We start from the raw sequence: 23,573 nt of genomic DNA, 5'->3' as shown, positions 1-23,573 counted from the left end.
AAAGAGAAATAAAAAATTAATAGTTAAATTAGTTCTCAAAGATTCAAAATCAATTTAAATATAAATTTATCTATTTTATTTTTTGTCTTAAAAATACACATTAAATTTATAAATTAAAATTTTTTTTATTAAAAATATAAAAAAATAAAATTTTAATATATTTATTTTATATTTATTAAACGATTAACTGTAGATATCAAAAGCATAAAAAAAAGTCACCAAAAACAAAAAAAGCATAAGAAAAAAGAACAAAATCCCATCCGTACGTGGGTTTCTGCCCCTCGCGTTTGGCACCGAAGTGAGAGTGAGAGCGAGCTGAGAGTAAAGTACACGCACAACTTAACGACATGTGAGTTAAAGAGTCTCTAACAGAAAACGATGTCGTTTTCAAGTTTTACCAGGCCCACTCTACAAAAAACGTCGTCGTTCTGTATACAAATTTTATTAAATTTCCTTTTCTTTATAATTTATATTATTACTCCTATTTATTATTTATTATTAATATTAATTCTCACTCTTCTGTCTTCTCGGTTCTCGCCGTTTCGCGTTAGCCAAGCGCATCGAGTCTCTCTCTCCAAACCTCTTTCAATTCTCTCTCTCTTTCTCTCTCTCTTTCTTTCTCTCTCTCTCTATCCTCCGTTTCTCTCTCATCGTCGCGCCTTGTTCGCACAAAATCTCTGGATTTCTCTTCTATTTCCAGCGATCGATCTTAATTACTAGAAGAACCCTTCCTTTTTCCCTTTCCTTCGCCGATTATTCCGATTAAAGAGAAATTATTCGCCACCTAAGCCCTAAAAACGAAAAAGAGAAACACCACACTTGCCGTCTCTCTTTCTCTCCATCGGTTAGTTTTTTCTTTCCTTTGTTGGATTGGATTGTACAGTGTTAGGAGGAAGAGGGAAAGATCTGAGGGGCTTGATCTAGGGTTTTTCGATTTTGTCGTTGGTTTCTCTTTAGCACTCCATGCCGATTGTTCGAATCTAGGGTTTTCATTTTGTGCTGGTGTAGGGGAAATTCGACCTCGAATTGATGTTTCTTTTCAGGGAGAATTGTGGGATCGATGAAGATGGAGGAATATTATGCATGGGTCCGGTTCTGAGGAGTGGAAACACAGCCGGCACATGTGGCCCAACGCCACTGCTGTAGCCCCCGATTCTTCACCGTCTCAATTTATATGCAAAGTATATACATATAGCGAAACTTTCTCTTTTTGAGTTACGTCTTCAATGAAATTTACGAGTTTCCACTACATTTGGTGTTCGTAATGCGTTTCTTATTGGTTTTTGTCCCATATTTTTGAGCTTTTTAGTATTTTTTTAATGGAAGCCCTAAAATATCATTTGAAAATCTGAAATTTCTATCATTTCTGTTGTCTTGTTGTTCTTAGTCATTTTGGGTTATCTTTTCGTTCAGGAATTTGTTGTCTCTCGGTATTGATTTAAAGTTTTTCAAGTTGTTGTTGCGTACTTAATTTATTATTACTCTCGGGCTATTCATTTGGAAATTAATTATATTTCTGAGGTCTTTGAAATTTAGGGGTGGCGAACTATATATATAGGTTTGGATTATTAGACAGTATGATGTGCTATTTTGTGGAAGTTTTGCGAGTTTTGCTAGTTTTTTTGTGTGAATTAAATTCTCCCCATAGTAAAATTTGTGAATCTCGTTAATGGGACATACCTTTTTCCCTTCTCTTCAGACGTTTTGCTGGTTTGTTGTTGTGTGTGGTTTGTTTGAATCTTTTTCTCTGTATTTTTCAACTCTGGTTTTGCCTAGTCTAGAGGTTGGTTTTGGTTTTATAAGTTGGTTTCAATCTGATATATTACCAAAATGAATTTAGATAAGCATTCAAATTAAAAGTTGCGATGGGAAGATTTTGGTTATCGTGGGTTTTTTTATATGGTAGATAAAGTGATAAGTTCTTTGTTTTTCTTGGATTACTGTTGTGTATTTTACTTATATGTTTTCGTTTTCCGTTTTGGAGCATGTCCCAACCCCAATGCGATAGCATCTTATTGGTTTACCTGTTGTTCTCTGCTTAACATATCAGTACTCTTCATTTTCATTTCCACTCTTCATTGTTTGATATAGTTTCATTAAAGTTATATCTATACATTTAAGTTATGCCTAATTAATTGTAATGATCTCATTGTAGGATGGACGCAAGATTTATGTTGGTGATTGTGCACTTTTCAAGCCACCCCGGCATTCCCCACCTTTTATTGGAATAATTCGCAAGTTAATATTTAATAAAGAAGAAAGTCCAACTTTAGAAGTTAATTGGCTTTACCGACATGCTGATGTGAAGCTTACCAAGGGCGTATTGGAAGCTGCCCCAAACGAAGTCTTCTACTCATATCACAAGAATGAAATATCTGCTTCATCATTACTCCATCCGTGTAAAGTCGCGTTCCTTCGTAAAGGTGTTGAACTTCCTTCAGGGATATCTGCGTTTGTCTGCAGGCGAGTGTATGACACTGAGAACAACTGTATATGGTGGCTAACCGATAAGGAATACATTAATGTCAGTTCTCCTATTTCCCGTGTCTGTACTTTTCTGTTGTATATTTCTTTCTCATGATTTTATTGATGAGTCTTTTTGTCTATTGATGTAACCAGGCTGTTCCGGAAGAAGTTGACCGGTTATTAGACAAGACAAAACTAGAAATGCATGGGGCAGCGCAGTCGGGAGGCCGTTCTCCAAAACCTTTGAATGGTCCGACATCAACACAATCTTTGAAATCTGGTTCTGATAGTGTTCAAAATAGTTCTTCCTTTGGTACACAGGTTAAAGGAAAAAAGAGAGAAAGGGGTGATCAGGGTTCTGATTTATCTAAACGAGAGCGACTATTTAAAGCAGAAGATGGGGATTTTGGCCCAGTTAGATCTGAGAGCATGTTGAGGAGTGAGATCAGTAAAATTACTGACAAAGGTGGGCTTGTAGACTTTGAAGGAGTTGAAAGACTTGTACAACTCATGCAACCTGATGGTGCTGATAAAAAAATAGATTTGGGTGGAAGAATAATCCTTGTTAATGCAATAGCAGCAACCGAGCGTGATGATTGTCTTAGCTGGTTTGTACAGCTCAGGGGTTTACCTGTGCTGGATGAATGGCTCCAGGAGGTTCACAAGGGAAAAAATGGTGATAGTAATACCCCTAAAGAAAGCGACAAATCAGTTGAGGAATTTTTGTTAGCCTTGCTTCGTGCATTGGATAGGCTTCCTGTGAACCTTCATGCATTGCAAACATGCAATGTTGGGAAGTCTGTTAATCATTTACGCACTCACAAAAATTCTGAAATTCAGAGGAAAGCTAGGAGTTTAGTAGATACATGGAAGAAACGTGTTGAGGCTGAAATGAATATGACCGATTCGAAATCTGGTTCTACACGTCCTGTGTCTTGGCAAGCAAAACCGGCAGCTTCTGAGATCTCTCATGTTGGAAATAAGAAAACTGGAGGATCTGAGAATGCTACAAAGGGATCTGCAATTCAATCATCAGTATCCAAAAATTCATTGGCTAAGCATGGTTCTGGGGAAGCATTGTCCAAGTCTTCTTCAGCTCCTAGCTCAATTAAATTGATGACTACCTCAATGGGCTGTACCCCTAAAGATCAGAATGTGAAGGCATTAGGTGGTGCCCCAGCATCAGATCAACCTCTGACACCTATCAAGGAGGAAAGGAGCAGCAGTTCTAGTCAGTCCCAAAACAACAGCTTATCTTGTTCTAGTGAACATGCAAAAACAATTGGGTCTTGTAGGGAAGATTCTAGGAGCTCCACTGCTGTGTCAATGAGTGCAAGCAAAATACCTGGTGGTACATCTCGAACTCGGAAGTCAAGCAATGGAGTACATGGGGCTGGTGTTGCACTTGCTCAGAAGGAGCCCACCTCGGTAAAAGGCTCTACTAGAAACTCACCTTCTGAAAAAGTTTCACCAACTCGAGTTTCCCACGAAAAATCTTTTGATCCGCCACTTACCGATCAAGGGAATAATCAACGCCTTATTCTCAGACTGCCAAATACTGCCCGTAGTCCTTCAAGGGGAGCAAGCGGTGCTGCTTCTGAAGAACCTGCTATTCCTTGTGGCATAGCTTCGCCTCCTGCCGACAAGAATGAGTCTCGGGATAGAAGAGTTAAAGGTAAAAATGATGGTTTGCATACCATTGTTTCATCAAATGTGATAACTGATGCCTGTGCTTCTAATGAAGGTTCAACTGGCTGTGAGCATGGTAAGGGCTCTCCGATAGCTGATGAGCAGGGAAGGATTAATGAAGATGGTGATCAGGTACCAGAAACATCGAAACAGAGTAATCTGTCATCAGGATTTATTTCCAGATCAGGGCAGACATATGCTGCTTCTTTAAGCCCTATGAATGCATTAGTTGAAAGTTGTGTCAAATTCTCCGAAGCTAGTGCCTCTGTCTCTGCTGGTGATGATGGGATGAACTTACTTGCTACCGTAGCTGCAGGCGAGATATCCACATCTGGAAATGTCTCTCCTCTGGCTTCACCTGAGAGGAAGTCTCCTGTGGTAGATGAATCCAGCTCTGGCAATGTTTCCAAGTTAAAGCATCCGGGTGAAATAGCTGCTCACACTGTTACACAATCTGATAGAAGGGCATCAGCAGAGCCTCTGTTGAATGCTGTCGATCCAGTGCAATTTAAAAATGATTCAAGGCACCCTGTGACCACAATATCACGTGGTTCTGCTGGAGAAGAAGCAAATTCAACCAGTTGTAAAGAGAAAACTGGTGATAACGGGCCCCAAATGAATGTCTCTACTGCAGATTTGTCACAAAATGCTGAATCTCCTCGCATACGGCCAGAAATTGCTGAGAGTGCTTCTGAAACTGTACCACCAGCTAAAAAGGAGACTCGGGAAGAGCCTGGAGGAGAGAACCATTTTCATGTGCAGAGGGATTTTGGAAGTCAGTGGGTTAAACCCAGCAGTTCAGACTCTAAAAAGGAGATGGTTGATCACTTGGATGAGGCAGTCGTGAAGAATGATGAAATGCTAGTTTCCAAAGAGACCATTGCAGGTGTAAAGATTGAAAAGGAGTTAGGTGAAAAATTACTCGAGTTATCTTCAGATGTAGGTAAGGATAACAAGATCAGTACAGAGGTTACTGGCGTATCAGTGCAAAAATCATCTGTTGCAGAAAGCAGTGAGTCTGTAGAGTTTAAAAAGGTGGATGTGACGCCGCCTTCTGCTTCTGGTAATTCTTTGATGGCATCCAGGGATGAAAATGCAAATGAGATGAAGCTGGCTGCCACCAATCCTGATGAAAAACCGATGGATCTAGAATCAACAGTTCCTGCTGATGTTAGCGGGTGTGACAAAGATAATTCAGGTCTGAAGGAGATTCTTGGTCAATGTTCTGGATCATCAAATCCCCCAGCGTTGTCCAAAGTTCCCGGGAAAGAAAATGAAGTGTCTAAAACTTCTGTGTGCAACTTAGATGGAAAGGAATCTGATGTTGCAGGTGAGCAGCATGCCCACAGTATTCATCCATCCCTCACTGTTGCTGGGTCTGATGCAGGTGTAATATTAGACTTCGATCTAAATGAGGGCTTTGCTGTTGATGATGCTAGCCATGGGGAGATTGTTCGGCAGGAAGAACACACCACATCATCTGCGGTCCATAATCCTTGTGCATTGCCTTTTCCCATTTCATCCATCTCTGGGGGATTCCATACAACAATTACAGTGGCATCTGCTGTCAAGGGGCGAGTTGTTCTACCAGAAAACCCATTGCGCAGTAAGGGTGAACTTGGATGGAAAGGCTCTGCTGCAACAAGTGCCTTCCGGCCAGCTGAACCTAGGAAAAATTCAGAGACACCGTCAACTACTGGAGATATTCCTTCTGTTGATTCCACATCTTCAAAACAAGGCCGTGCTCCTCTAGATTTTGATTTGAATGTTGCTGATGAAAGAAGTTTTGAGGATGTAGGTTCCCATGGTTCTTCAGAATCTGGGCCACCTGATCGCAGCACGATGGGACTTGATCTTGATTTGAACAGAGTTGATGAGACTCCCGATGCTGTTTCTTACTCTATGAGTAAACTGGATGCTCCTACGTTGCCAAGTAAGCCTTCACTGTCTGGTAGGTTATCTAATGGTGGAAGTGTGTCAAGAGACTTCGATTTGAATAATGGACCAGGCCTTGATGAAGTTGGCACAGAGGTCCCAACTCGAATTCAGCAGATGAAAAATAGTGCACCGATTCCATCTGCCATCCATGGTACAAGAGCCAACAATGCTGAATATGGGAATTATTCATCATGGTTTCCCCCAGGAAATTCTTATTCTGCAATTACTGTCCCTCCACTTCTTCCTGGTAGAGGTGAACAGAGTTATGTTGCAGCTGCTGGAGCACAGCGGATAATGGGTCCCACTGGTAGTGCAGCGTTTGGTCCTGAACTCTACCGGGGGCCAGTGCTTTCATCTGCTCCTGCTGTTGCTTACCAACCTACTGCAGCACCCTTTCCATATCCAGGAGGATTTCCATTTGAAACTAGTTTTCCATTATCTTCAAACTCCTTTTCTGTTGGTTCAGCAACATTTATTGATTCATCAACAGTTGGTGGACTTTGCTTTCCTACTATGCCGTCGCAGCCAGTTGCACCTGGTGGTGTTGTCTCCTCAACATATCCGCGTCCATATGTCATGAGTCTTCCTGGGGGTACAAGTAATGTGATTCCTGACACCCGAAAATGGGGAAGTCAAAGTCTGGATCTTAATTCAGGCCCCGGTGGTACAGATACAGACAGGAGAGAGGAACATATGAAGATGTTTCAGGTGGCAGGTGTCTTGAAGAGAAAAGAACCTGATGGTGGTTGGGATGGAGCTGATAGATTCAGCTACAAACAGCCCTCATGGCAGTAGGATCATGGCTCTTCAAAACTAATATAGAAGTGGAGGTGAGCTTATTGTAAACTTGACTCTATCCTTTAACTATTTTTTAGATTGATCATATATATTAGTTTTGGGGTAGTACTTCCATACAAGGTTGTTAAAATGGCAAGCCAGCACGTAAAATACCTGATTTGTGGTATGTGCTGAGGTATTTGATTCTGATCCTAGGAAATAATCCATTTGATATCAGTATAGAATTCATGAGCTTGCGCTTAGAAATTGTGCAATCAGATGATTCATGCTGCTGACTGAACCACCATTTTCTGTTTGAGGAAACCTAGGCCCCCTTATTTCTGTTCAGACTAGGAGCCGTGCACTATTTGTGACCTTGTAATGTTCGCTTGCTTGTATGAATACTACCTTCGATTAGTTTGAGGCTTGTGGCGGCTTAGTGTCTTAGATGTGGAGTGAGTGTGGGTAAGAGGGTATTAATGTTTATTCGAGGAGTTCGTGGCTGTTTGTCCACATACTTGCTTTCTCTACTTTTATGGGCCACATTATATTTTTACTCTATAAAGTGCAAAAAATTTTTGGCTTCCTCCTTCAGTATATTTTTGTCTTTTAAATTTATGGATTTGAATCTTAGTATCTTACATAAATTTGAATTCTGACTCAGCATATTTATTACTCATGGTAACTTAGGGGTTAGATATTGGTTTTGATTTTACTATTGTTTTCTTCATTTATGCTGATTAGTATTCTTAATTTTACTAATTTATTAGTTAGCTGACCCTTCCGAATCTGTGTAGTGTTGATTTTGGTAGTCTTTGATTCATGAAATTGGGTCTTGGCAGTCTGTCAAATTACATTGATGCTAATGCATGCCTTTGATGTTCATGTAAGATCTTTATGATTTTTCTGACTGGAGTCGATTTAAATAATTTGGGGTATGTTCGGACATACCTAGTAAATGTTTCCTATGATGCCTACTAAAATCTCGTTCCACTTGTTTTGAATATTTATAGCATTTGCACTATGCTCTCCCAAATAGTTCAGTCTTCCACTCATATTGAGCCAATTTGTTTTGATTTGTTGTGTGCAGTTTCTTTTTTTACTGCTGTGTGGTTTGAAGCTTGTGATTTATTTATCTGTATCCGTTCTTGCACCTTGCAGCTTTTTGTGGAAAGTGCTGGAAATATTGATGATAATGTTTGCATGCCGAGTGTCAACTGTGTTGGGCCATGAAGAATGAGCAGAGATGGTACCCTTGCTGCTGACACACTTGCCCGTCGTTAAATGACTCTTAAAAGCAATCAGTGCCTCTGATGGCTGATGCAGTTTGTCTTGTATGATTCTGCATACAACAAGCCGTTCCCTTTCAGATAAGATGAAAGGAGGTTCGATGTATCAACTGGCCTGGGTTTTAGGCCAGTTTCAGATCATTTGTTTCCCATCCTTTGCTTTCAACTTTGTTAAACACATGGAATGCGACAGCTGCTGTTTTGGAAAAACAAGGGGAGGAACCTGAGCTACACTGTTATAGACCCCTTAGGCCCATAGCAAAGGAAACTCTTAAAGGCTGTTCAAGAAAATGAGGAAGTTCTCGGGAAAGGCTACAACCTTGTATTGGTGGTTCAAAAGGAGGATAAATTCACAGCAGGGTGGATAGGCAATCTGGCGAATGCTGCCTAGAAGATTGTACAGCCTTGAAAGCGGCGATATGGGGGGATCTTGAAAGGGCTGGAGTTAGTGAGGGATGACTCGCAGGCTTCCTTCAAGGTCATCAACAACAATCACTCTGGGAGTGCTAGCAACAAAAGAATTGGGGAGCTGTTCTTTGTTCATCCGCTGTGCTCGCAAAGGATGTGAGTTGGATCAAGGATTCCATTTTTGAGATGATCCCCCCCAAATGTATCTTGTCTGTGGATACATGGGTTGCCTTGCCCCGCAGAGTAGTTGTGGTGTAGTTTCTGTCTGGGCTTCGGCCTTCTTGTAAACCAAAGAAAAATAGGATGCTCTACACTTTCTGCTTATTGATGATAATATAGTTACAGGTTAGCAATCATGGCCAACGTGTCACCTCTCTCTTTCTCAATGTTTTGTAGTGTGATTCGAGTTCTTGTTAGTGGCTTATTAACAAAATCTTGTTGGCTAAACTCGTCCTTCTCATGGCTCATTTGATTTATTTTTAACATTAATTTGATCAGATATCCTTGCATTAATGGTGCAAGTGCTTTGTTCTTGTTCATGAATCACCAATGTATCTCGTATAAACCAATCTCAGACTCATAGCAAACACAAGGATTCCCATTATCCAATAACAAAATGACTTTCATTCTAAATCTAAATAAATTATGAAATAAACAGACATATTGGTTAGTAAGTAGTGGCGGGCGTATTCAAATTAGGTTCATAGTTCTTTTGCGTGTTCGATGCCTTCTAAGTTTTCAGTGACCTTTTACTCAAAAATAATTAAAATGGAAGAAAAAATAAAAAAGTTCTCAACAGTTTCACCACTTTACGTCATGATGGTATGGATTCACCTGAACTGGTAATAATGAGGCATTGATCGTGTGCTGCTGACTTGTGAGTTCTAACCCCGTTTGGGGCATCATCCCCACGCATTAACTAGCACCAGATGCTGCCTAAAATGTAAAGAATATAGCCTATGACGTCAACGAAATAGAAATATTTATTTACTTTTCTAAAGTATTATATTGTATAAGATTGCTTGGCGAATGGCTGAATGCTGACCCCATTTACATATGAAAAGGCCTGCAAACCGCCCCCCACGTTGTCTTCAATCTTCTTTTTTTGGGTCTAGATTAGACAATTTTCAATCTTAAGTATTACACAAAACACCTAGATATTTTTCACACACTTACCACACATTGCAGCAACAATTAGGAGATTTTTTTAATCAATTATAACCGGTGGGATTCGAAACCAAAACCTCTAGGTGAAAAGAAAGAAAAGAAAGACTATGTTATTTGAATTATAATTCGTTGGCTTCAATCTTTCAAACGTGTTACTATAATATTATTATTTGGCCTTAGCTTGGTTCAACTATTTGGAAGTTGAGAAGGACTGCATTACGTAGCAACACATTCACTATCAAAAAAATTTTAAAATAGAATTCAGATCTGCTATAAAATATCCCTTAGTATATTGAGTTAGGGAATACGGTTAAAAAAAAAGGTTAATTCAACATCACCTAGCAGAAAAATTGTTATAAAATAATGAGGGTCAAAGCTTATTGCTGCTGGGTGTTGTACTTTCCATGGTCATATGGAATGAGAGGACTTAATGTAGGTTTTAAGGCACAAAATCGTGACACATTGAGGCCAATTTACGCGTTAAATCAAAAGGTTGGGATTGCGCCGTGAAATTAGGGTATCTAAATCTAAGGACTAGTCCATCCCTCAACAAAAGCACACATTCAACGTTTCCATGTGTCATAATATTCCACGGAGTATGTTGCTTGAAAACACCAAAAGTACTTTGCTCATTTTCTGATAATTAAACGAAATTTCTCACATTTATACAATAATACAAATCAGAATAAAGTGATACAACTAAGGTGGGTTCTATGGTCAAAGAGGTAAAGTAGTTAAGAGAATGAAGAGGAACGCTTAAGCTATATGTTATTTAGGGATTTTTTGGGTGAATTTTTAAATTTTTTTTATAAATGTTATTACGAAAATTAATTTTTTTAAGTTTTTAATGCATCAAAGTATTAAAATTTTTTTCTTATTATATTTTTAAAATATACTCTTAGAACACAAGTTAGTTAAATAATCGAATATTATATTGAAGTTCCTTATATCGTGGGGAAAAGTAAAAAATGGTAAATAAATGTGGTATTAAAATATGACAAATACAAATAATTTGAACCAAAAGATATGTTGTGTAAGCGACAAATATTATAGATTATAAAAAACGGTTAGTAAAACAATCGTCTAAACTTATTTTATTTAACATTCACTAATTTTAATAATAATTAATAAATATTAAATAAGATAATTTTTTTTTACCAAACATTTTCGTTATTCGATAACAAATAACAATTATATTCGCTCGGGAAATTAATCAGATATTTAGTAATAAGAAATCGAATAATGGTTGAAAGACATAAAAAGAAAGAAAAAGCTAAATATGTTAATTATTTTGTACCAATCAGATGTTAATTATTTATTCTCATTAATGAGTTATATACTAGTAATTTAATATATTCCCCATAGTCCTAAAAAGGCATAGGGACAAAACTTTCATTATTCCATGGTTTTTAGTTTTTCCCCAATCATCAGTACTTGGATTATTCTCATTGTTCTCTAACCTTAAACCCCACACAGCCTCCCTCAATTGTCCTCTTGTGTCTGTTGATGTTGGCCAAGAACAACATGAAGAAGTCCTCTACTACTTTTCAGGATAAAAGAGAGAGATGCGTCAAGAACATACCTTTGATTCTCTCCTCTCTCTTCATTGCTTCAATTCTCTGTTTGTTCTTTCTCATTTCCCCAAAACCTTTGACCCTTCTTCCCAATCAAGGCCCTGATATCTTTGATGATGATCACCCCCAACATAATAAGCAAGAAAATCTTTCTCAAACAACTAAAGTTTCCTCATCATCATCCAATTCCAAACCACAAAAAGGTATGTGGTTACAAAATTCAATAATATGATCATTCATTTTGTCTTGGTCAATGTTGTTTAGACCTTGTTATTAAGAATTTGACTAGTTCAAATCAATTGCCTCTCCAACTTTTCCTGTTGTTGGATAACATGATAATATACTTTGTCAATCTTTCTTGTTCAATTTTTTTTTCTTTTCAGAAGAAAATAAATGTGACCTATTTAAGGGTCATTGGGTTCCATCATTAGAGGGAGAATCATCGTATTACACAAATTCAAGTTGCACAACAATCCCTGATAGCAAGAACTGTTTCAGACATGGGAGAATGGACACTGATTTCCTTAAATGGAAATGGAAGCCTCATGAATGTGAGCTTCCAAGGTTCAATCCAACATCATTCCTCAACATTGTTGGCGGCAAGAAAATGGCATTCATTGGTGACTCTGTTGCTAGGAACCACATGGAATCCCTCTTATGCCTTTTGTCACAGGTCACACTCTAATTTCTTTTTCTCTTCATTTTATTTAATAGTATAATCTAATTCAAATTATTTCATTAATGTAAGCAGAGTTTGGAGAGTTAAATCTCAATTTGGCCCCTGAAATTTGATTTGATATTCAGAATGACCCCCACAATTTTGTTAATTAGAATCCTCAAATTTGTAATCGTGACTCTGGCTTATCTCTATGATTATTTCCGTCATCGAAATGTTTCAGGCGCAATTACATGACATGGTAGACACTACTTAAATGACAACGCATTGGTTTTGCACCCAAACCCTTTGGAAACCATGTAATGCGAATATTTTCTTAATATTTTGCAACTTATGATCATCGTAGTGAAAAGAAAGAGAGTTTTAACTCACAAAAAACTGAAACGACGTGGTTTCTAAGAGTTTAGGCGCGAAACTAATGCGCCGTCGTTTAAATAGTGTCTACCGTATCATGTAATTGCGTCAGATCAGCATTCTGGTGATAGAGATGATCGCAGGAGCAAGCCAGAGCCACGATTACAAATTTAGAGTTCTAATTGAGACCAATGAAATTATGGAAGTCATTTTGAACATCGAACTAAATTTTAAAGGCCAAATTGAGATTTAACTTGAGTTTGGGTGTTCAAAAATTTCCAGCTGCCATAATTACGTTTGTGTTTAAACATGGGAGTTTGTAAAATCACATGACGAGAAAAGTTTTTGTTCTTTTGTTTGAGATTGATTAGGTTAGTTCATATTCCTTGCTTACACTGTAAGGGGAATGTGATTCTTGAAACCGATCCAAATAAACGAAAGATTATATATTAAGGATGCGGCCACATATAAGTATAACACTATTATGTTCATATATCATAAATAGACATAAAAATGGAATTAAGGCAATTTAAGCCCCTAGAATGATTTACAGGGGAAGAGTTTGAATAGTATGTATAATATTTTAGATTCAAATTTTATTGCTGTTAGAAAATTGCCATTTCCTCCAATGGGATGTTAGGTACGAATTCGCCGTTAATGTTGATGTAAAGAGAATAAAAAATATCTATAAAAATATAAAATCACTTATTAAATTAATCATTTTGTAATTATTTATATTTATATAATTTTTAAACAAATTAATTTTTCAATAAATAATTAAATGTTTCACAACAAAATAATTAAACTTATTGTAAATGAATAATCAAACTTTTTTTTTAAAACAAAAGATTATTTCTATGTAGTGGATGATTGGTGTCTTGGTGATGTCCATGGTTAAAAAAGAATAATAACCACTTTTGAGGCTAAGGTGCAAAATAATACTTTTTAGGGGGTCATGCCAAGAATAATAGTATTGTGAGGTGCAAAAATGTAATAAATGAATAATAGAGAGCTACTTAATTCATAAGTTGATCTCCGTAGTTAGATGTGATCAATTTCCTAGTATTAATATAAATTTTGATTAATGATGTTTATTTGTACTATTTGTAGAGAAAACAAATGCTATTAACATAATTTGATGTAAAGATGGTTGTTGACAGTAGTTAATTGAAGTTATTGACCAATTTAGTTATGGTTGCCAAAAGAAAAAGTATAAGGAAATAATGTTTTAACTAACTTCATCAGGCTATTTGTTTTTTGAAATAACTTCTTCTCCCTCCCTCTTTTTAAAATGCTTCTGTTTGTTGTTATAATTGTTATTTGGATTTTTATGATTCGACGTTTTAAAATAGGTAATCCACTTTTCGGTGGTCAACTTTAGTCTAAATTTGGATGTTTTTCTAATGTTAAATTTTGGATGTTGATTTAGTTGATTTGGGGATTTTTGAATGTGTGTGCATAAATGGAATTGACTTGGCCATTGCTTTATAAAAACTAAAAAGAAAAAATTTTATTTCCGTTTTTTAAGAGATATTAAAATAACATTCTTCTCTTCTCTATTTATAAAATATATATTTTTTTATAATTTAAAAAAAAATTATTTAATCCATTTTAAATTTTTGTATTAACTAATGTTAACTTTATCTATTTTTTTAAAAAAATAATTATTTTTTACAAAAATACTCTTTAGCAAAAATTTATATTTTTGTCATTAAATTTTATTTACTAAAATACTCTTTAATAAATTATTTTTTATTGATTAAATTGTATTTTTACCAAAATATTTTTAAAAAAATTTTATAATTAAATTTTTTTTCTAAGATACTCTTCAATAATTTTTTTAATTATTAAATTGTTATTTTACCAAAATTTTTTGTTAACAATTATAGTTATATTTTACTATTAATTTTTCGATATCAATATATATTATTTTAACATTAAATAAAAAATTTTGGTAAGATTATTTTTTGATATCAATATATATTAATTATTATGCATATTAACAGTGGTAAGATTTTTTATTTAATGTTAAAATAATATATATTGATATAAAAAAATTAATAGTAAAATATAAAAATAATTGTTAATAAAAATTTTGGTATAATTATAATTTAATAATTGAAAAATTATTGAAGGGTATCTTAGAAAAGAATAATTTTAATTATTAAATTTTTTTAAAAATATTTTAGTAAAAAAATAATTTATTAAAAGATATTTTGATAAGCAAAATTTAACGACAAAAAATAAAATTTTTGTTAAAGGGTATTTTTGTAAAAAATAATTTATTTTTTCTTAAAAAAAAGATAAAATTAACATTAGTTAACACAAAAAATTTAAAATAGATTAAAGAGGAGATTTTTTTAAAATTATAAGAGAAAAAAATGTATATTTTATAAATAGAGAGGAGGAGAATATTATTTTAATCTTTTTTGAGAGAGGAGAGTAGAATTTTATTTTATAAAAATTATGTTAGATTTTGATTGCTCTTGTTTATATTATTTATTGTTAGTTTAGGTTTTGGGTTTATTTTGTTTTGAAAATTTGAAACTATATTTTACAGTCATTTATTTTTAGATATTTTATTAGTTGATTTTAAATATTTTTTTAGGATTTTATTTTGGATGTTCATTTAAATTATCATAAATTTTCATTCCTAAAAATATAATTTTTTTATTCTTTATTTCAAAACAATATTGGATTTTAGCAATCTGATAGCTGATAAATGACTGTTAGTAAAGTGGTACCGATGAACAAATAATGAGATAACACCTAAAAAAAATAAGAGAAGAGTGAAAAGAGAGAATAAAAATGTGAAGAAGGAAAATAAAATTAAAAAATTTTAAAATTAACTTAAAAAATATTAATTTCATAATTGACCTCTTTTAATGGTTTTTATTATTTTAATAGTGATTTTATTTGATTATTCAAGTCACTTGAAAAAGTAATATCATATACCATTATTTTTTGGCAAAATATATAATATATTCATTTGGTTGGGTTTTTTAACCATGTATATTTCATTTCCTTGAGTATTATATGAATGACACTTTTTTCAGATAATATTTTTAAATATAAATTCTTTTTTGGTTTGACAAGAATATTGTATTAGCCAACTAAAATATGTTTTCTAACATAAAATACGTTTTTTCTTGTTATATTAGCATTTATCTTTTTTTTACTATTTAATAACTCAATGATCTTGATTTCGACAGGTCTACCGATACTTCATTATTGAGATTTGATTTTTGTTATTATTTTTAGGAGAAACAATTATTTGTATATATGAACTTTGTGAATGTTGACAAAAGTACTTATCAAACAAAAAATTAATGTTATACTCATGAAAGATAGGTTCCGTATAATAAAAATATTTAAATTTAAATTTTTTATTGATTTTTTAATAAAATTTTCAAATTTTTTCTATCATTTAACTTAACATCAACTCCACCACCATCTTTTCTTTCCAAATCTCAAACTTTCACAACTCTCACCACGATCAACACCTCTCTTGATTACCATTGTCTTTCCTTCTTCTCACTCCTTCGCCAACATCGACTCTCCCATTACCTGCGTCAAGAACTTCCCTTGAAGCTGCGGCGTTGTCCTCAAAATCTTGAAAGGCTATGTTAGATTAAGCGACACAATCATCACACAGTTGTACTACGCTTTCTACTATGATAATTCTAAAACTTTGATTTTTTTCATTGAACAGCTTTTCGCTGCTATTTTTTTCGTCTTTCTCCAAACTGTTTGTTACATAAACCCCGTTCATCAGCACAACAAGTTTGCTATCTTCTACAAGTTCTTTTAAAGGGTGATGATGGCAGTGCTGGTAATAGCGACGGTGAGTGGCGGTGGCAGCGAAAAGGAAGAGGGAAAACAGTGGTAATCAGGAGTTTAGGAAAGGTGCTAGTAGTAGTGAGGGTTATAAAAATTTGAAATTTGAAAAAGAAAATAATGGTAGAGTTGAGATTAAAAATAAAAGAAAAGAGTAATTTAAGAATTTTATTAAAAAATTAACAAAAAAAATTAAGACTTAAATATTTTTATCACATAAAACTCATCTTTCATGTATATAATGTTAATTTTTTTTATTTAATGAATAATTTTATTAGCGTTCATAAAATTTATAAGTACAAATACTCATTTTTTCTTATTTTTACCACACCATTATGCCATGTGAATCTTGATATGAATACCATCAATCCATCATCATATTGATCATATTTGTGTTTGGTAGAATCAAAATGGGAAGAAATGATGAACTAGAAATAGTAAATATTGACAACATAATTGTTTCACTTTATTATGTAGTTATGTCACGAACCATTTTCGATTTTTCCCTTTAACTTATCGGCAACAAATATATATAATCATTCAATAAGGTGTTGAATATGACAAATAAATAATTGGGTACATGTGATAGGTAAAAGCTTACGACAAATATTATGTTTAACCTATACTTATTCTTTTTCTTTTTAAATATTCTAGAGGTTTTATAGTTTTTTTTTTCAATTCGTAAATAGATATCTATAAAGGTTTATAATCAGATTTTTTGTATTTTATAAAAAATTTTAATTAAGTCACTGTGAATAATAAATACTCAAATAACAAATTAAATTATATTATTATATATCAAAGTATATTTTTAATTAAAAAAGCTCTAATTATATTGTTTCTTCTTTGCAATTATAGAATGTATGATAGACGAAAACATTTCATTTAAAAATTGTTTTCTTTTATTTATAAATTAGAAGGATGATTAGGAGAATAATTTAAGACTCCCAATATTTTTTGCTAAACATATCAATGAACTAAAAAAAATTTCTAAGATTAAACATATTATCTTTTAGTATGTTAATTCGGCATTATTAAAAAATGGATTGACATACTCTCAAGTTTCCATTCATTGATCTTAGGACTAGATTTTATGAAGGTATTTATCAAAGTTTATTTTTTATTAAATAAAACTCTAATTATTTGTTCTGTGTGATTATAAAAAAGTATAAACGAAAAGAATAATTTAAAAAAAATTGAAAACAAATGTTTTATAATTTTATTTTATAATTTAAATATAGATTAATAATCAAGAGTCTTAATTTATCCTCTAATTATACTCATACTTCATAAATGAATAAGAATTTAAATATATATATTTTATTTTAAAAATTAAAAATATAATTAGAGAAATAGTTTAAAACTCCCAATCATTTTCTTGAATATATCAATGAACATTATTCTAGTTTCAAATTTGGACATTTTTCTTAGAAAATTTAAGGTTGGGAGTTGAACGTAATTAGGGGCTTAGGGAGGAGGAGGTGGTGGTTTAGAGAGTGGCGAGGAGGTGAGGGCTGAACTTGAGGTAGAAAAAGACTTTTACAAGGATGAAATGCCATAGGCTAGTTCAAAAGTTACCACATACAAATTAATAGAAAATGCTTTTTGCTATTTTGGCATAGCCAATAATTAATAATTTCAAAAAATGTTTAAACGCCACTAATTTTAATTTATATTGACCAACATCTCTAGTTAGTAATCTAACATTTTTAATTTAGTAGTTTAATATTATTTTTTAAGTAACATTTTTAAATATTATTGATTAACTATTGGACAAAAATAATAAATTATGTTTGTCCTGTAATATTTTAATTATTTTCATATAATAATATAACATACAAATTTTTTATAATTAAATTATTGGCCCGATAAATAAAACATAAAAGGATCCATAATTTAATCTGATAATAAAAATTAATATTTAAATAAGAATTTTATTTTTATGTAAACTAGTGTAAATAAATATTAAGGATAAACTACAAAAAATACATCAAATAATTTTATTGTAGAAAAAAATATATTTGAATTTTGTTATTGACAAAAATGCTCTCAAATAGTTTAAAAGCGAGACAAAAATACCTAACATTAAATATGTATTCTCAAAAAATGTTTTAAAAATTGAATTTTGATACGATTTTTTGTCATAATTAGAAAAATGAGATATTTTTATCGTTAAAATTTGGTGATTTTTTGCTATATATATATTATATATATATATATATATATATATATATTATTTGTAACTTTTTTGTCACTAACCAATAATATTTTTAAAAAATGAAAAAATATAGAGATCAAATTTTTATCCAATTTTTGTGTGTATATTTTTTAAATAGTCATCTAAATATTCCTATAAATTTTGGATCAAAGCCATAAGTGGTTTGTTAAATATAAAAGTCGTTTGCCACTTACAGAAAAATAATAATATTTTTTTGGTATTTTTGTCGCATTTTAAAATTATTTGAGGATATTTTTGTCAATAATAAAATTTGAATGTATTTTTATCTGCAATAAGATTATTCGAGTATATTTTTAGCAATTTACCATTAGTTTTTATATTCGTTATATAAATGATTATTTAAAAAATCGAATTTAATTAGATAACTGTAGGTATAAGAAATCAAAATTAAATCTTTTATATCATTACTATCTTTGTTAGCATATAAAGAACATCTTTCATACATGAATGGGAGAATGTGACAATTTTGTTTGCAAATATTCACAGGAGGATACTCCAAAGGATATGTACAAGGACCCAGAAGACAAGTATAGAAAATGGTACTTCCCTAAGCATGATTTCACCCTAATGATGATTTGGAGCAGATTCCTCATTGTAGGAGAAGAAAGAATTGTGAATGGCACAGGTTCCAGCATTTTTGACCTTCACTTAGACAAAGTAGATGAAGATTGGGCCAATATATTCCCTGAATTAGACTATGCAATCATCTCAGATGGACATTGGTTTTTCAGAGTAATGTACCTTCACAAAGGTAACAAACTTATAGGATGTGTATATTGTAATGAACAAAATGTGACAAACTACAACATAGACTTGCCAATTAGGATGGCATTTAGAACAACATTCATGCACATAAATGGATCCAAGAACAAAAAGAGAGGGTTGTTAACAGTGTTGAGGACATTTGCACCAGCACACTTTGAGAATGGTGTGTGGAACAATGGAGGGTATTGCAATAGGACTAGTCCTTTGAGTGAGGCTGAGGCTGATTTTGGGAGCTTTGATTGGCAATTGAGGAGTATTCAGATGGAGGAGTTTGAGAGGGCAAAAAGGGAAAAAGGTGAAAAAAGATTATTTGAGATTTTGGATGTGACATTGGCAATGTTGTTGAGGCCAGATGGGCACCCTGGAGATCATTGGGGTAACAAGTGGATGAAAGGTTATAATGATTGCACTCATTGGTGTTTGCCTGGTCCTGTTGATTTGTGGAGTGAGTTCTTGCTTGCTCTTCTTATAAGATCACAACTTGGGATTTTGACTTCTTGACACTTGAGCCTCATACACATATATAACTGCATTTTTATATATAGTTTTAGGAAATAGGAATGGTATAACCCATATACACTACATTCATTTTGTATTTAACTACATCCAAATAAAATCACAAATGTAATGTTTTTGTTTATGAGCCAACTTGGTATATTTAATACAAAATGTGTCATATATATATAATGGTATATGGTAGTTACTTTGTAACTTGTTTTTTGAAGGATATAAGCATCTTGAAAAAAATATTTTTTTTACATCGAACATAAGGAGGCTCGAATCCGTAATTTTTTAGATGAATATGGAGAGACTATGCTATTTAAATTATAACTCATTAGCATCTTGATAAAAATATTTTAAAATGAAAAAACTGATAAAATAATAAAGGATTAATTATTATTGAAAGGGGTGACTACTTCTAACTAGGATTTGGTGGGTGGAAGTTGATTTAAAAGTGGGAATTGTGTTTCACTGGATACGATTTATTTGAGCCGAGGTCGAGATTATAGGTTTGGGTAATTTGTTAGTTTAGGAAAAAAAGGCGGATTTTTCGGACAAACATGTTTCATCGTGTACTCATATCAAATCTGCCAAAACATGCGAACTAGACAGTACTGAATTAGATGGATTTTTTTATGATGATGATTTTAAATTTTTAGTTTGATCTATTTTTTTTAACAATTTAGCAGATTTTGATCTATTTATCACCCTTATATACGAGTTGTACTACTTTGATTAAAAACTTTTTATGTTTAATTACTCTAATTTAGTCGTATTTTATGCGTTAAAAAATTATAAAAATTCGTTAATTTAAGTGTGTATGGCTCATTGTTATAAGCAAAAGAGAATACTAGTATTTTGTGTTTCTTTAGAGGGAATGCAAGGATACCAAACTAAATTTTAGAAAAAAAGTTAGAGTAAAGGACAAATTCGTCCCTGATCTTTTTTTCTGCAGACATTTTCGTTCTCGAGGATTGGGAAATACTTTCATGTCCCTGACCCTCCGAAAAAGTGGACATATTTACTCCTCCGTTAGAGTCGCTCCATTTGGCCTGACGGAAAACGGTGACGTGGCTCCCGTAGTGCTAACCTGGCCGTTACGGGCTGCCACGTGGGATGGGCTTTTGAAAAGATGATGTATTAGTCCCCAGAACCAAAATGTCGCTGTTTTTTTCCCACCTCCAATCTATGAAATCCTTGAGCCCTAATCAAGAGGATTATGTGCAGGGATCATTCCCTTTCCACGATTCCGCAAACCGACTCGGATACCCAAAACCCTCAGCAACCTTAAGCAAAACCATCACCTTATCATCACAAGGTCCAGGAGTATCTCAACAAAAACTATTTATCCCATCAAGAGTAACCTGCACACCCTTATCGAACACTAGCACAGGACCCTGCAACTCATTGTTGTCCAAAGATACGTTCTTCAAGCTTGGAAGCGCCATCAATGAGCTCGAAACGACCCCGGTTAGCTTGTTATCCCTAAGCTGCAAATCAAAGAGGCTATCGCATTTGGACAAATCAGGGATCCCACCGGTGAACTGGTTCTTGTGGAGCCACAACTGAGACAACTGCGTCATGTTGGAGAGAACCTCAATTGTCCCCGATAAACTGTTTTCCTAGTTGTTAAGCCACAGGTTGATAATCGAGGAGGAGTCGAGGGACTTGGGCAAGGCTCCGGTGAGGTTGTTGTAGGAGAAGCGAAGGTTCCGGAGACTAGGAAAGGAGTCAAAGATGTCCGGAAGGTTGCTGGTGATTCCGGCAGAACCAAAATCGAGGTCGTTGAGGGTTGATGATTGAGTTAAGTCGGTGGGGAAGGGCCAGGGGGATAGGGAAGGGTTGTTGAAGAGGCTGAGTTTTTGGAGGCTGGTGAGGCCGGAGAATACGGCGGAGGGGACGGAGGTGAAGTTGTTGCGGTCGAAGTAGGCAGTTTGGAGGTTAGAGAGGTTGGATAGAGAAGGGAGTGGGCCGGAGAGGGAGTTTTCTTGAAGATCGGAAGGGAGAGTTCCGGTGAGGGACTTAGAGGAGAGTGTTATTTTGGTGACATGGTTGGAGGAGTCGCAGGTAATGCTGGTCCTTTGGCAGTAAGGGGTATTGGGGGACCAGTCAGTGGGCGGGGAGGTCAAGGATTTCAGGAGTTTGGACATCACGGCTGAGTAATCAGCTGTAACGACGGCGATGGTGACAGAAAGGAGGAGGAGGGAGAGTAGGGTTTTGGGGAGAGGCATTGGGATTTGGTGAGAGATTAATGAGGTTGGTTGGTTGGTTGGTGAGTGTAACTGAGAAGTGAGAAGTGAGAAGTGAGAAGGAAGGAGAAGGAAGTCGATGACAGACAGACACTCCCTTCACTGAGAGACAGAGAGGGAAAGCGTTTGTGTCCTCTATGCTACGTGCTACCCACAACTTATGCCCTCGGAGAGAAACGGCGACATTTTGGTTCTTGGGACTAATATGTCCTCTTTTCAAAAGCACATCCCATGTGGCAGCCCGTAACGGCCAGGTCAGTGCCACGGGAGCCACGCCACTATTTTTTGTAAGGCCAAACGGAGCAACTCTAACGGAGGGGTAAATATGTCCACTTTTTCAGAGGGTCAGGGACATGAAAGTATTTTCCAATCTTTGAGGACGAAAATGTCTGCGGAAAAAAAGGTCAGGGACGAATTTGTCCTTTATTCAAAAAGTTAATTGAATTTTTTTAAGTATTGGCTCAGTGTTGGTATTTTTGCTAGAAATGAAGTATTTATTAATCGGGTTTGTGAAAAAAAATTGGAAACTAAAATCGTTGTTCCCGGCCAATAAGCCCAAATGAAGGGGGCAAATTGGTACTTTGCTAAAAAATGAGCGCAGCATTGGAAATGAAAATAGAATATGAAGGGCAGTCTCGTCACTCAAGAACAAAGCGTTGGGAGCACTTCGACATATATGCAGGTATGCAGCTGTGTTGGAGGGGGGAACACATTCACGGATAGCTCGTTGTTTCTCTCTCTTTTCTTTACCATATTCCGTGAGAGTGAAACCAAAACCAAAAGAAAGAAAAATCATTTTCATCTTCACGTACCAAATTAACAGATAGAGAGGAATGTTGCATGATCTTCACTTTCATCGTGAGTGAAATCACAAAATTAAAACAGTGAAATAAAAATGGTGATTCCTTATCACTAAATTTGAAGAACACAATTATTCATTAATTTTTAGATTATCCTATATATGTAAGTTAATTTATTTAATATTAATTTTAATTAGTATTAGTATTGATTAGTATTTTTTTGGGTAAAGTACTGTTTGATCTCTAACGTTTGGAGTGAATCTCATTTTAGTCTCTAACGTCTTAATCGCCCTATATTTATCCTAAAGTATTTAAAATGATATTAATATTATCCCACCATCAAATTTTTTACTAATAATTAACTAAATGACAATAGACAATATAAAAGCAAGTTTTTTAAGAATAAAAGAAATGAGAATGGGAAAGTGGACTTTATTCAAGGTCTTCAAGCCTTTTATTAGTATTAGTTAATATTGTTTAGATACGGTTAATATATCAGAATTTGAACAAGTTACTTAATTAAATTGTTTGAAGATTAAAATTATTAGAATATAATTTTTGTAAACTGCAAACACATTTGCAATATTTATATCTCTATAGAAATTGCAAGAGGCTATGGTGGATTCAAGATTGAATGTAAACTGCTATAGGGCATAGCAATTTTTGAGAAAGCTGAACTTGAAGAAACCGCGAGAGGCTATAGCAGCTTCTTTTTAATTGGGTTGTTTTGGAAAAAGTGTGACCCTGCAGCGGGTTTTTTTATATAGTGAATGTCTATAAATACCTAGTATGAGGCAATGGTGAGGTAGTATGTGTCATTTTCATAAATAGAAAGTGAGGAGAG

The 23,573-nt window shown here is 34.1% G+C and overlaps 2 protein-coding genes and 1 pseudogene across 4 annotated transcripts; 2 read left to right on the top strand and 1 right to left on the bottom strand.

Annotated features, from left to right (window-relative positions):
* Positions 1-541: 541 nt before the first annotated feature.
* On the top strand, positions 542-9,096 carry LOC130981690 (uncharacterized). Of its 3 annotated transcripts, none has more exons than XM_057905332.1 (5): positions 542-844; positions 1,044-1,181; positions 2,156-2,524; positions 2,620-6,923; positions 8,032-9,096. In XM_057905332.1, the coding sequence occupies exons 2-4, from the start codon at positions 1,080-1,082 to the stop codon at positions 6,886-6,888; spliced, it is 4,740 nt and encodes a 1,579-aa protein (XP_057761315.1). In that variant the 5' UTR covers positions 542-844; positions 1,044-1,079; the 3' UTR covers positions 6,889-6,923; positions 8,032-9,096. The 3 variants fall into 3 exon arrangements, with proteins under 3 accessions (XP_057761315.1, XP_057761316.1, XP_057761314.1); XM_057905333.1 differs by having other exon boundaries at positions 542-1,181; positions 2,620-4,141; positions 4,211-6,923; positions 8,032-9,095; XM_057905331.1 differs by having other exon boundaries at positions 542-1,181.
* A 2,056-nt stretch (positions 9,097-11,152) lies between these two features.
* On the top strand, positions 11,153-19,824 carry LOC130981691 (xyloglucan O-acetyltransferase 4-like). The gene is made up of 3 exons (XM_057905334.1): positions 11,153-11,511; positions 11,692-11,981; positions 18,901-19,824. The coding sequence occupies exons 1-3, from the start codon at positions 11,241-11,243 to the stop codon at positions 19,678-19,680; spliced, it is 1,341 nt and encodes a 446-aa protein (XP_057761317.1). The 5' UTR covers positions 11,153-11,240; the 3' UTR covers positions 19,681-19,824.
* Positions 19,825-20,897: 1,073 nt separating this feature from the next.
* LOC130981389 (receptor-like kinase TMK4) lies at positions 20,898-21,911 on the bottom strand (annotated as a pseudogene).
* Between the last annotated feature and the right edge of the window lie 1,662 nt (positions 21,912-23,573).

The sequence above is a fragment of the Arachis stenosperma genome, chromosome 5 (genome assembly GCF_014773155.1).
Source record: "Arachis stenosperma cultivar V10309 chromosome 5, arast.V10309.gnm1.PFL2, whole genome shotgun sequence".
In the NCBI taxonomy this organism is placed as follows: domain Eukaryota; kingdom Viridiplantae; phylum Streptophyta; class Magnoliopsida; order Fabales; family Fabaceae; genus Arachis; species Arachis stenosperma.
This window is presented reverse-complemented; position numbering and strand designations above follow the sequence as displayed.